Genomic DNA, 12,620 nt, shown 5'->3' with positions numbered 1-12,620 from the left:
AGCACTGGTGCTCCAGGCTGGGGAGCCTTCGCTTTTCAGGGGGGACCTCCACAGTTGAAATATCCCTCCCGATTCTCAACCACCATAGGGAGGTTTGGGGCCAGCGTGTTCCACGGGGCCAGCCTGTTCCACATCTCCACCTCTCCTACCAGTCTTGACATGGCTTCTTCTTTATATCCTCAGTTATAAGACTTCTGTTCAGCTAGTCTTCAGATGGTTCTCCAGATTGATTGTTCTATAACTTAGTTGTAATTTAATGTGGTCATGGGAGGAGGCAAGCACAGCATCTATCTACTCTGCTATTTTGCCTGCTGTCTCACAGCATGGTAATGATAGTTAACTTAAATGATCTTTTTAACATGTTTCCACCACTAGAAGAAGAAATTCATGATAGAAGAAATTCTATCTGTTTAGATCAAAACTGTATCTTTGGCTCAACACTGTGACTGACATGTATTAAGCACCCAGTAAGTGTTTGTTGAATGAATGAATGCAGTAGGGCCTCCCTAACCCTGCGTCTCTCCATAGGCTTGCTGCGCGCATCATGTGGCGAGTGGAGAGAGAGGGCACTGGGCTCACAGATGGCTGCCTGGTCTCCGTGGATGACCTGCAGAACCACGTGGCACACTTCGGGGAGGAGGAGCAGAAGGAGCTGCAGCTGGACGTGGACGCTTTCTTGCAGTACTGGCCACCCCAGAGCCAGCAGTTCAGCATTCAGTACATCTCGAACATCTTCGGTGTGGTATGACTTCTCATTAAATGGGGGTGGGGGAGAGGTGATAGCTGGGATTGTCTAACTAAGGAGTATTCAGATACTTCCAGGCTAGAGTAGGGGTGGGGGGGTCAAGAGACGGACTTGAGGGAGACAGAGCCCTAATATTAACAACTGTCATCCCGTTTTCTGTCTTCCTGTTCTTGCTTACTGTGAGGTCATTCCTGTCCTATCTGAAGTTGGCATCCCAACACAAACTTTCCATTATCTCAGAATGGTAGATTTAGATGCATTTACCTTCTTGTTTATCTGTATTTCCTGTATTTTCTCTTTTCCATATTGAAAACAAAGACCCAATTACCATCCTTTCTTGCCCATTAGTCACTTTGAAAATAAGGCCCTTCCTTTTCCCAGATCTAATGGGCAGGATAATGGGGAGCCTGGAATACTGGGTATGGAAGCCAGAAAAAGGAGAGTAAGGGCTTTTTGGAGGGTGCTTCCTTAGAGCAACAAAGCCAGGCTTCTCAAAACCATGAGAGGCCAGGAGGTGGAGATGGGCGCCCTGAGGAGCAGCAGGCTCAGGCCTTTGGCTCTGGAGGTAGATGTATTCCGTCTGGCAGGCCCAGCCCCTTCTGTGGTGCTGGTGAGTGGGCTGAAGAGGGGTATATTTTAATAACAACAACAACGTGATCACACCCAACATCTCTTGAGTCCTAACCATATGCCACTGTTCTGTAATAGAGTTCTCCAGAAAAACAGAACCAACATCATTATCTATCTATCTATCTATCTATCTATCTATCTATCTATCTATCTATCTATACATACATACTATATCTATTGAGAAGGACATTTATTTTAACGAATTAGCTCTTGAGATTGTGGAGGCTTGGTCAATCCAAAATCTGCCAGTAGGCTGGCAGGCAGGACACCCAAAGAAGAGTTGCGGTTTGATTCCAAAGACTGTCTGCTGGCAGAATTCCTTCTTGCTCAGGGGAGGTCAGTCTTTGTTCTATTAAGTCCTTCAACTGATTGCATGAGGCCACTTACATTATGCAGGCTAATTTACGTTACTCAAAGTCTACCTATTTAAGTGCTAATCCATCTAAAAACCACTTTCATAGAAACACACAGAATAATGTTTGACCAAATGTGTGGGCACTACGGCCCAGCCAAGTTGACACATAAAATTAACCATCCGAGCTTCTCATGTGTTATTTTATGCAACCTTTACAACACAAAGTGAAGTCCATGCCTTTAATGTCTTTATAAACAGAAAGCCTAGGCCCAGAGAGGTTACATGTCTTCCAAAGGCCACACAGTGAGCTGGTGTCTATGGAAAAGCTAGGAGCCATCTGTCTGGTGCCAGAGGTGCTACTCTTAGCAGTTATGCTCCACAGCCTTGGGGTGAATGGGGGTCATAGAACCATCTTGGGTATCCTTAAGATGATTTGGGGACTACAGTCACAGGATGGCATGATCACCAAAGTGCAGAGCTGAAAGGACTGGGAAATCATCTAATCCAACTTATTCAACCTACAGATGGAAAAACTGGGGCTCAGTGACAAAAGTAATTTGACCAAGGTAACACAGTTTTTTAGTGGTAGTGACAGGCTTAATTTCATGTGCCTTCTGAATGATCAATGAGATTGAATGGAGAAAGTGACACTCCTTCAATATCTGTAACAAATAGCCATGCGCTATACATATCAATATATACGGAGGGTGCCAAAAAAATGTATACACATTTTAAGAAACGAAAACTGTATTAAAATTGTAATACTGAATATATACTGATAACAAAAGATGAGTACAAGTCACATTTGACTTCTGCAATTACAAGAGGTGCTCAGAGTGGTTACCATCAGCGTCCAGACACTTCTGATTATAGCAAACTGCTGCTTGGGCAACGTTGACCCAAGTGTCCACTTGTATACATTTTTTTGACACTCCTGGTATATATAAATGTATATTATGTATAGTATGAGCTTATATATTATTTACATATAAAGTAGAAATTTTTGTGCAGTTGTTAATGCCTGGTTATATTTATTCTTGTGCATTTTTCATACCCTGAGAGCAGATATTTAGAATATGTTTCTATAAAAAAAACCAGTTATTTTTAAGGAAAAGGAAATAAAACAATATATAAGAAATAACCAACTTGCCTTGCCTTGTATTTAGAGATAAATGTTGTACTCATCAAAGTTTAAAATTGTAAACAGGAAGTATAAAATATCCACCAGATACAAAATAGTGAAAAAGAGGTGTCACTTTTATCTTATGAGCAGCTATAGGAGTTGAGGGTGGGTAGGCAAAGAAAGTGGCAGAGTAGGGCACAGAGAAACAAGATAGATACTGGGGAAGACTTGTGAGACCCAGGTACAGGAAAGAGAGACTTTCAGAACGAACATTTCTATCTTTGGCCTTTTCAGAATACAGCTACCCAAAACTTTTAAGGTGGTATTGCATTTTTTAGCAAATATGGGACTCTGTCATGGTACTAATCTTGAGGATCATTTAGAGTCACACAGAGAACAGGATTCTAATGCAAGACTCTGCACATTTCCAGGATGACCCCGGTTTTCTATTTTTTTTTTTTTTAACTTTCAATAGTTAGCTGGTGACCTGGCTCTAGTCCACATCTGTCAGCTGACTCTTTTATCTTTTCCGCTGTGTAGATTAATTGCAATGGTTTCACGCTCAGTGATCAGAGAGGCCTGCAGGCAGTGGGTGTGGGCATCTTCCCCAACTTGGGCCTGGTGAACCATGACTGTTGGCCCAACTGCACCGTCATATTTAACAATGGCAAGTGAGTATGTCTTTCACTGGGGGTGGTGAGATGCGAGTGGGGAGGTCTTATGGTGTTTTCTCCACTTGATTTAAGTCAGAGGTAAACTGTTGAACCTGAACTAGCATGGTTTGCAAATGGAAAGAAAACAGAATTTCATTATAGAATAATTGTGGCTAGGAGAAACGTAAAGAGGAAGACAGTAAATAATTCTACACAGGTAATTTTTGGTCTTTGTAGGTTGCTTCAGGTTGCCTAGATATGTTAGATAAACCTCTAATGACTATTTTAAAACTTGATGCCTGGGATTGTTTCTCTAGAGGTCATTGCAGAACATCATCAACTGAGAAAGCGCTTGGCAGAAGCATATTATTAGTCCAGGTCCCAACAGAAAGCAGAAGGCACACTGAGAGTTTACCTGAAGAGAATTTATAAAAGGATAATTTACAGGAGTGTGGGTAGAATTTAAGAAACTATTAGGTTGATGCAAAAGTAATTGCGGTTTTTGCAATTATTTTTAACCTTTTAAACTGCAATTACATTTGCACCAATCTAATAACAAAGAATGGTGAGGATACAATGGGATTTATAGATGATGTAATACAGAATTGTACACCTGAAATCTATGTAATTTTACTAACAATTGTCACCCCAATAAATTTAATTAAAAAAAAAAAAAAAAAAAAAAAAAAGAATGGTGAGGTGTCCAGGGTCTAGTGACAGCATGAAACCATTGTTACCACTAGACTGGAAGGGCAAGTGGAAGAAGCCCTGTGCCTGTGTTTGGTGAGAGCCGCAACCATGGGCGATGCCCTCCCCACAACCCCGACAGCTTGTCTGTGCCTGTAGAGAAACTGCTAGAACCATGGTGAGACAGCGGGAGCCAGGAGACCCAAACCCCAACCTGTCCTCCCATCTTCTGATCTTCTCCCTTTGGCCAAACCCCTGCCAGAAGCCAGAGGGCAAAGGAACCTGAGCGATGAAATCCTCAGAGGTCAGTTAGCCCCCTGCCCCAAGAAGGCACAGATCAAGGGCCCAAAGGGCCAAGAATGGAATTTGGGGGTGAGGCACAAATGGAGAAGAGTCAGCAAACAGGGTGACCCCTGGTTGTCCATGGCTCAGGCTGGGGGGACTTGGGGGAATGAGGCCTGAGCAATATTTTTGTTGCTTTTAGAGACAGGCTCTTATGACAGATGCTAAGCCATCAACAATGAATAGGTTTCCCCAAAAAAACTTCCTGGAAACTAAAGACAATGGTTTCTGGTTCTCAGCCAAGAATTAAGCCTAAGCCCCAATATAGCAAGGGCTCTGATTTCCCTTTTCCTCCCTATTTTTGCAAACAAGGGCCCACATGACAACAGGCTCTTGAGCAACTGAGAAAATCACTCAAGACAGGGAAGTTTATTTTGGACCCAAATGATAATCTTTTCCCAGGTTTTGTGTTTCCCTTCCTAAGCCTCTTGGGGTCACTGGCCTGGACTTGATGGAATCCTCTCCAGAGGGACTATTGTCCAGGGTTAGCATGGTTGGCAGAGAAGATCAGATTCAGCCACATGCGGGGCTGGTCTTTCTGCATATCCCTGCCCAAAGCGATGATGCCCCAGGGCTCTTGTCACTGCATGTGACAGCCACAGGAACCTGGGAACCATTTCTTCAGATCATCTCAGGGTCTGCTGTGGCTCCTATGCATCCACTAACTTTGAGCAGCCACGTTTTACACAGGCTTCTTGGTTGTTGTGCAAGAGAAGGTGATTTGCATTCACTGTCTAGCTGCCTGCCATAGTGGAAAGAACACTGGTCATGATGTTAGATGCCTAATTCTAACCCTAACAATTTTTATGTATATGCTACCTGTGTGATCTAATATAGTTTCCATATGTTGTTCAAAGTCTCCATGAGATAGATATCAAAAGAGGCAACACTTATTTGTCCAAGATGCTTGTTAGTGGTGTAATAACAGCTTTCCATATTTTTTTAGCACTCTATTTTTAAATGCATTCTCTCCTGAGTCTCATTACCAGGTTCTAGATGAGAACACTGAGGTCTAGGGAAGGGAAGTAAGTTGTCCAGGGCTGAGTACTTTTGAACCCAGAACCTCTCATTCCAAATTCAGTGTACTTTCCACTGTACCAGGCTGCATCTTGTCATGTGGGCCCAGCTGTCGGGGCTGGTATAGAGGTGGTTGTTATGGCCAAAGCTTTGATTGCATAACCTGGAATGCTGGGCACCCTTGCTAGCTGTGCGGGATCAGCCAATAGTAATGATTTCCATTTGGGTGTCTGTTTTGTCTTTCAGTCATGAGGCAGTCAAATCCATGTTTCACACTCAGATGAGGTGGGTCAGTTCTTGCAAACATCCCTGCTCCTCTGACCCATCTCCCTCACTTGCCTGGTTTGCTGGGCCACCTCTTCCCACGTCTCTGTGGCTGCTTGCTGTTTGTAAAGTTCTTCTACCCACCAGAGTCCTGTCTTTGCTGAATGCTGTATTCTTAATATTGAAATTAATTTAAATTAATCATTTTATTCCTTACCCACCCACCACCTGCCATGCCTTTGCTGTACTTTGCTTTCTTTCTTCCCCTATTTCACTCCTCATTTCTCTCACTCCTCCAACATCAAAGCATGGCAGTCCCTCCTGGTCCACATCATCTTGGCAGAAACCCACATTGTCCCTCTAAACCAGGGGTGTCCAAACTGCAGCCCGCGGGCAAACCGTGGCCCGCAATCCATTTTTAATTGGCCCGCAGCAAATTCCAAAAATATATTTAGTTTACTTAAATAAACCAGGTGAGGCAATACGTACTTCCCCTCGAGTGAGTGGCCCGGCTGTTTGTGTATTTTACCACATATAGCCTTTGGTGAAAAATGTTGACAAAAATTTGGACACCCCTGCTCTAAATGCTTCTCACCATGAAATGAGGACTGCTGATATTACTGACCCACTAAAGGACTATGTTGGTTTATAACCCTCAACTTCTCACCCAGATTGGGTTGTGAAAGTTGCGCCCATAACTGTGATATTTTTGATAAGTGTTTATTCATAGTTTTCTTTTTACTGCTTCTAGCCAACTGTGAATTAGTGGTTTAGGTTATATTTTACTTTTGACCTTTCTTAATCACAACCAGATGGCCCTAGGTGGGTCTTTTACTCAAGCTGGGCTTGAAGTACTTGAAATGCTCTTTGGAATCAGGGCAGAACGCTGCCTGGGAGTTTGGGCTTCGGGCTGACGGGGAGGAGTGTTCTGTGCATCTGAGTCTGTTGGCGTGCATTGCATTTGACTTCGGACAACTCACATCATCTCCTGGGCCATTGGTTCCACATCTATAGAGCAAAGGTCAAGATGGGAGCGTCTCTAGGGACCTTCCCGAGCTCTAGAATAAATACTTAAATTAATTGCCTACTTGTGGATCAATCGGCTGAACTATAAAATTGCAGAGCATTAGAGATGGAAGGGGCCTGGGGTCCAGAACGGAGTGGTAGTCAATATTCATCCCCTCCTCCCTAATTCCAAGTTAGGTAAAAAGGGGTACATGTCTATGTATTTTTTTTCATATTTAAGTGACATTAAATTAATTTGGTTTTGAAAATTCTCTAATATTGTTGAAATAATTTGAGATACTCCAAGACCTTGTATGAATTGGCTTAAATATAATGGGAAGTAAAGCTACTGGAAATCCTAACTTAATTGGCCACTGAATCACTGTTGAATGGGGATACGTTACGATGGTGAACTGCCTTTGTGAAAGGGGCTGGTGTGGGTAGAATTGCTTATTTACCCCACCAGGACAAATGCCAGCGATCCACACTCAACCTTGGCCAGAATGATTTAGGACATTAGAAGAGTCCTCAAATCTAGGGCTTTGGTGCATCTCATTTCCCGTGCATTGCAGACTCGAGAGGCAGACTGAACACAGTCAGGTGAGGCCAATATGATGTGGTGAAATGTGAATGGCACTTCTGTCCTAATCTTGACTCTGTCGCAAAAGTGCTGTGGACCTTTGGGGAAATTACTTCACCTCTCTGGGCATCAGTGTCTTCATTTGTGAAATGAGGATGTTGATCCCCTGCAGCTTGGACATAGATTATAAACAGAGCTGTGAGTAGAATCACTGGGCCCTCCTGTCCCTCTCGCCTTTTGTCACTTTAGTAACAGCTGCTGCCAAAAATCAGAGTGGGGAAGAAAGGAAGGAAGGAACAGAAGGTGAATGGGCACTTAGATTTTACCAGCTTCCATATGAGTTGTTTTTATATATACGATCACATTTGTTTGGCATGTCAGTGTACTCCACTCTGGGAGAAAGCTTTTTTAACCTTAAGTGGTCACCTCTGATACCAGGACAAGTGTGTCACTGCTGTTCAGTAGTTGTTTGCTCAATTGTCACCTCTGAGCACGTGGAAGGGGAAGCCTGTGACTGGGACCCTTCTGTGGTGCTGAAATCTTGTCCCGCCTTTGACACAGTGTCTGACAGCCTTGCTGGGAGGTCAAAGAAATGACCACGGCCCTCTCTGCAGATGCTCTCCCCAGCCTCTGCGTCCTGCCACTCAGTCTCTGGGTGATGGTTACCTATTGGGTAACGAGGCCCCAGAATCCTGGGGAGATATAAGAGCACAGCTCAGGATCCAGCTTGCAGGGCTCATCACTTGTTTTCTGTCGCTTCTGGCCTCGTGGTGGAGGGTGCATGGCTGAGAGGCCCACGGGCTGATCTCCGCTTCTTTGGCTTAGCTGGATGTCAGTTCTGCAGTGGGCTTTTGTCTTCAGCACATTCTGTACTTACTACATGGCAAGGAGGGTTGTACGATAGGTAATTGGAGGGTCAGGTCTAGGCTGGAAGGGGATTGAAATGCCATCTGCTTTTGCTCGTCACCTTCAGCCAGAAAGCCATGTCCCCCAATAAACGCAAAAGTGAACAATGCCGCGGACTAAGAGAGCCAGTCTTTGTTTGGCGTCGGTGATCTCCTAAATAAGTCTCCTCACATAATTCAGGCCTAAACCACCGGTAGTCACAGAATAGGCTAAGACTGGTGGTAACTAAATGTGTGTGTTTCTGAGGGAGCAGTCCCCAAACGAAGCAGAAAAGACTATTGAGTCTTCTCTTGTTTGAGTTTTTGCCTTATTATCGTCTCTCCCTTCCTTTGACGACAAGTAGCTGAATGTGCAGGGGTAATTGCAGGCGTGGGAGCTATGTGTGGTTTTAAGACCAAGCCCGGCCCTCTGAGCAGATTTCAGAGCAATTCATGGAATGGAGCAGATTTGATTGTTATGGTGAGTAGAGCAGAATTATCCAGAAAACTGTCCTTTAGGTCACATATTTTTTTATTTTTGGAGGGAAGGAGAGTTTTCTCAAGTGCTAGTAGAAGTCATGGTCTTTGAAACTCAACTCCTTGAATCTTGAAAAGCACAAATGCCATTCCGATAGCCCTGGATTTGATCTACTCTTTCCTCTGCCCTGCTCCAGAATTGAGCTCCGGGCCCTGGGCAAGATCTCAGAAGGAGAAGAGCTGACAGTGTCCTATATCGACTTCCTTAACGTCAGCGAAGAACGCAAGAAGCAGCTGAAGAAGCAGTACTACTTTGACTGCACGTGTGAGCACTGCCAGAAAGGGCTGAAGGATGACCTCTTCCTCGGGGCGAAGGATGACCCGAAGGTACACGCAGCTCTGCTAGGACGGTGTTTGTGGCCACCTTCTCCAGGAGCCAGGCAAGGGTTGATCCCACAGCCAATCAACGCACCCCTGCCCACTGGTCCCCAGAGCACCAGCCTGTAACCCTGGGGAAGGCTGTATGGGTGGTGGACAGAGCACTGTGGGTAGGTCCCAGCTGGTGTCCTCTCAGCACCACCTGCTAGGCATTTGAGTTTGGGGACGTTACCCAGTTTTCTCATCTGTAAAATAGGAATAATGGCACCCACTACAAGGGGTTGTTATGAGTATTAAACAAAATGATATGTGTAAAGGGTGTGGCACATAGAGCAGACACTCAGTACATTTTAGTTCCCCTCTTCGCCCCTTTGTAGTTTAAGTAATGCTGAGAATTTCATGTATCAAGAGCAGATGGGCAAAGAGATTTGTTGTCTGGTTATCACAAAGCTATTCCTAGTCCCATGAAAGAGGCAATGTTTAGATTGGTTAATATGCTTGACTCCTGAGTAGCTATTGTTTAATTGATGGCGAGACCATTGAGGAGAGGAAGGCTTCCTGAAAGCTATGTCAGGAGCTCAGCTGAGCTGGGAGAAAGCTGAGCTGCCAGGTATTGGAGTAGGCAATTAAAGCAGCAAGCCTTTAGTCCTTTCCTGCAGTGTAAGCAAGAAGCTGAACTGCAGCAGGAGCTAATTCCCCCGTTCAGTTTTCCCCCATGGAAAGGTACACTGATGGGGGGTCAGATGGATCAGCACCAATCTGGGGGTTGTCTCACTGCTGTGGGGCCCAGAACAAAAGGCTCCAGCAGTTTTATGGACCCTGAGGTGAAGGGTTGCGGGGAGGGCAAGGGGGAAGAAGAGCTAGGGGTGGAAAAGTACTGGGTACTGAGTCAGAGTGGGGAAAAGTGTCTTCAAGGCCCCCAGTCCCTCCTCAATCAGGACGCTTCGGTAGAAGCCCCTAAAGAAGACCTTAGCTCAAGTCCTCAGATGAAGAGACCTAGGAATAAAGGCACCTGGGCTAGGAATGCAAATATTCGAAGAGCGTGACAAGCCAGGGGACCCTCAGTGCTTGACTGCAACCCCCTTCAGAAACTGCCCTGCACTGGTTGTGCACCAAGTGTGGTGGGCGGAGGGCAGCCTTCCCCATGAGGCCTGTCAGGGAAAGCCTTTGTAATTGCCTGTGGTCAGGTCTGAAAAATCACACATAGGTTTTTAACCAGGAGCTGGACTCCTCGGGGGAGGCCAACCAAGTGAGCACTTTTGTATAACTTATAGTCCACCAGTGCAATTAAGATACATATACACAATTAATCTAACTTCTGCATCCTATGTGTGGACAAAACTTTGTCGCCGGTTAGAGCAAAGGCTACAAGCAAAATTGACTTTTGGGTACAAGCGTTGGGGCTCTTCTCACTTCATTACTCAGTGGCGTCAGTGCTAATGTTCAGATAACACTATTCCCCCACTTGATTCATCTCTCTCTTTCGTGCTCTAGCTATTATAGACCTGTTTTTTCTTGGGGGGGACTAACTTATTTTTATTCTTACTTAATAACAATATTTTTTAACCCTTTGACTAAGCAGTTCTACTTTTAAGAATTTACACTATAGATATATTTGCACGTATGCACAAAGATATATGTTTCAAGAGATATATTGTAGCATTGTTGGGAACAACAAAATATTGAATAAAACCTAAATAACCATCAACAGGGAAGTATTTAAATAAACAAAATACCTTGTGGTCACTAAAACTTCTCTTCCCTTCTGGCTTCTTCCCCTCTCTTTGTTTTCTATTTTTTGTGATGCTTCTGGGAAGAGGATTGTCTCTCTGTGGAGTTTCTTAAAGCCTATCTGTAGATCAGGTTTTCCTGTCTTTACTCTGAAAGCAAAGCCAGGGGAGCTGCCCATTTCCCTTCTCAGAATAGCTTTATCACGTGTTAATGAACAACTTTTCAGCCAGATTGTTTTGGAAACCTTGGCAGTTGGCTCCTTGGGGAAAAAAACCAAATTGATTCACTTTCAGAGCTTAAAGTAACACTCTCTCTTACAACATCAAATTGAGCATGACTATTAACACCTAACCACTTGGTATTTTCTGAGTCTACCTGCAAGCTACTGATGACTCTAGAAGATTCACTAAGAATTTTGAGTTTTAAACTTATAGTAGATTAGAGACTAAACTAATGATCATAAATTAGATATGATGTTATGAGCCACTACTTGGGCATCAAACCATGAATGAAACTAAAAATGTAGGTTTCAAAGATTGGAGGACCACGTGTCACAGAGCTCTGCACAACCGGGCAAGACATGGACCCTCTCTTACTTATGTGCTTGATTCAAACGGTCTTAGGAAAGCAGAAATGACTTGTCTGAAACCCAGACATGTTTCGTGTTAACAGAAGGCTAAGTATAACTCTGGGGATAAAAGGCAGCCGGAAGCCAGAAATCTCAGCCAAATCAATGATCAAAGCAAAGTTAAGTCAGGAGTGAGACCTGCAAATAAAAGTCAGAGCACGGACGGATGTATCAATTGTTGGAGTCAGGCCTTGGGACAAGTACAAGTAGACATGCAGAAGAGTTCCAGGGAGGCCCAGATGATACTGTGCTGAGGTCCGATGGCCTGCCACTTGCAAAAGTTCAAAATCGAGAGACATGGTTGGTGGAAAGAGACATGAGGGGAATCTGCCATCCACCCAGAATGCCAGCATTCTGAACAAACCTGCTTTTCTTTCCACCAACCATGTGTTTCGATCTTGAACGTTTGCAAGTGGCAGGCAGGCGGACCTTAGCATTGTATCAAAGATACAGACGGGTATGGAAACAAGGGTGGTCAAAATTGAGGGATAGTCAAGAACTCTGCAGAGACCAAAGTAGGTGAGGTGGGTACAGGAATAAATATAACACCCTTTTTCTTAAAAGATCCTGACCCTGAAGCAAGCTGTCCTGGCCAGGGGCGTCTCCTACTGCCAGATGGAACTATCCCAGGACAACTGGGAGGCTGAGGGAAAATCCCGTTCTCCATCTCTAACGGGGGCGGGGTGTGTTTTTATGGGAACAAATGCCCATCCTCCCATTGCTTTTTGGTAGTTTTGTGAAAGTGACCTCACAAAACAATGTAAGCAGCAAATATAAATGGAGTTGTTGAGCCCAATTCCTTATAGTGAAAAATTGGACAACTACAGAACTGGTTAAATAAATTATTCTAGCTGAATACAGTGGAAAACTCTACAGCTATTAAAAGTGGTGATATATTTTTATAGGTATGGGAAAATATCCATAATCTACTGAGTGAAAACAACAGAATATAGACAGAAATATGGTACCATTCCAGTTAAAAAAATATATTTGCTGCTACTGGCATATACACCTACACGCATGTGTACGCATACCGGCTACAGTTCAGCCAGTACACACTGATGAGGCCATATAGAGATACTCGCTGTTGATGGTGAGTGTCTGTTCTGATTGGTGAGTGC

At 44.1% G+C, this 12,620-nt stretch overlaps 1 protein-coding gene across 2 annotated transcripts in view; it reads left to right on the top strand.

The window, feature by feature from the left end:
- The window catches only part of SMYD1 (SET and MYND domain containing 1), a 51,018-nt gene that overhangs the window by 29,436 nt on the left and 8,962 nt on the right, over positions 1-12,620 (top strand). Inside the window, exons 3-6 of one of the 2 annotated variants that reach the window (XM_019749221.3) lie at positions 529-742; positions 3,394-3,524; positions 5,799-5,837; positions 8,960-9,149. In XM_019749221.3, the coding sequence (XP_019604780.3) occupies positions 529-742; positions 3,394-3,524; positions 5,799-5,837; positions 8,960-9,149 (574 nt within the window). The remainder of the gene's footprint in view (positions 1-528; positions 743-3,393; positions 3,525-5,798; positions 5,838-8,959; positions 9,150-12,620) is intronic. The other variant, XM_074332297.2, reaches the window with a different exon arrangement.

This window comes from Rhinolophus sinicus, chromosome 2 (genome assembly GCF_057876585.1).
Source record: "Rhinolophus sinicus isolate RSI-liver-muscle chromosome 2, RSI-T2T, whole genome shotgun sequence".
NCBI lineage: Eukaryota > Metazoa > Chordata > Mammalia > Chiroptera > Rhinolophidae > Rhinolophus > Rhinolophus sinicus.
The sequence above is the reverse complement of the archived record's forward strand: the minus strand, read 5'-3'. Positions and strand labels throughout refer to the sequence as shown.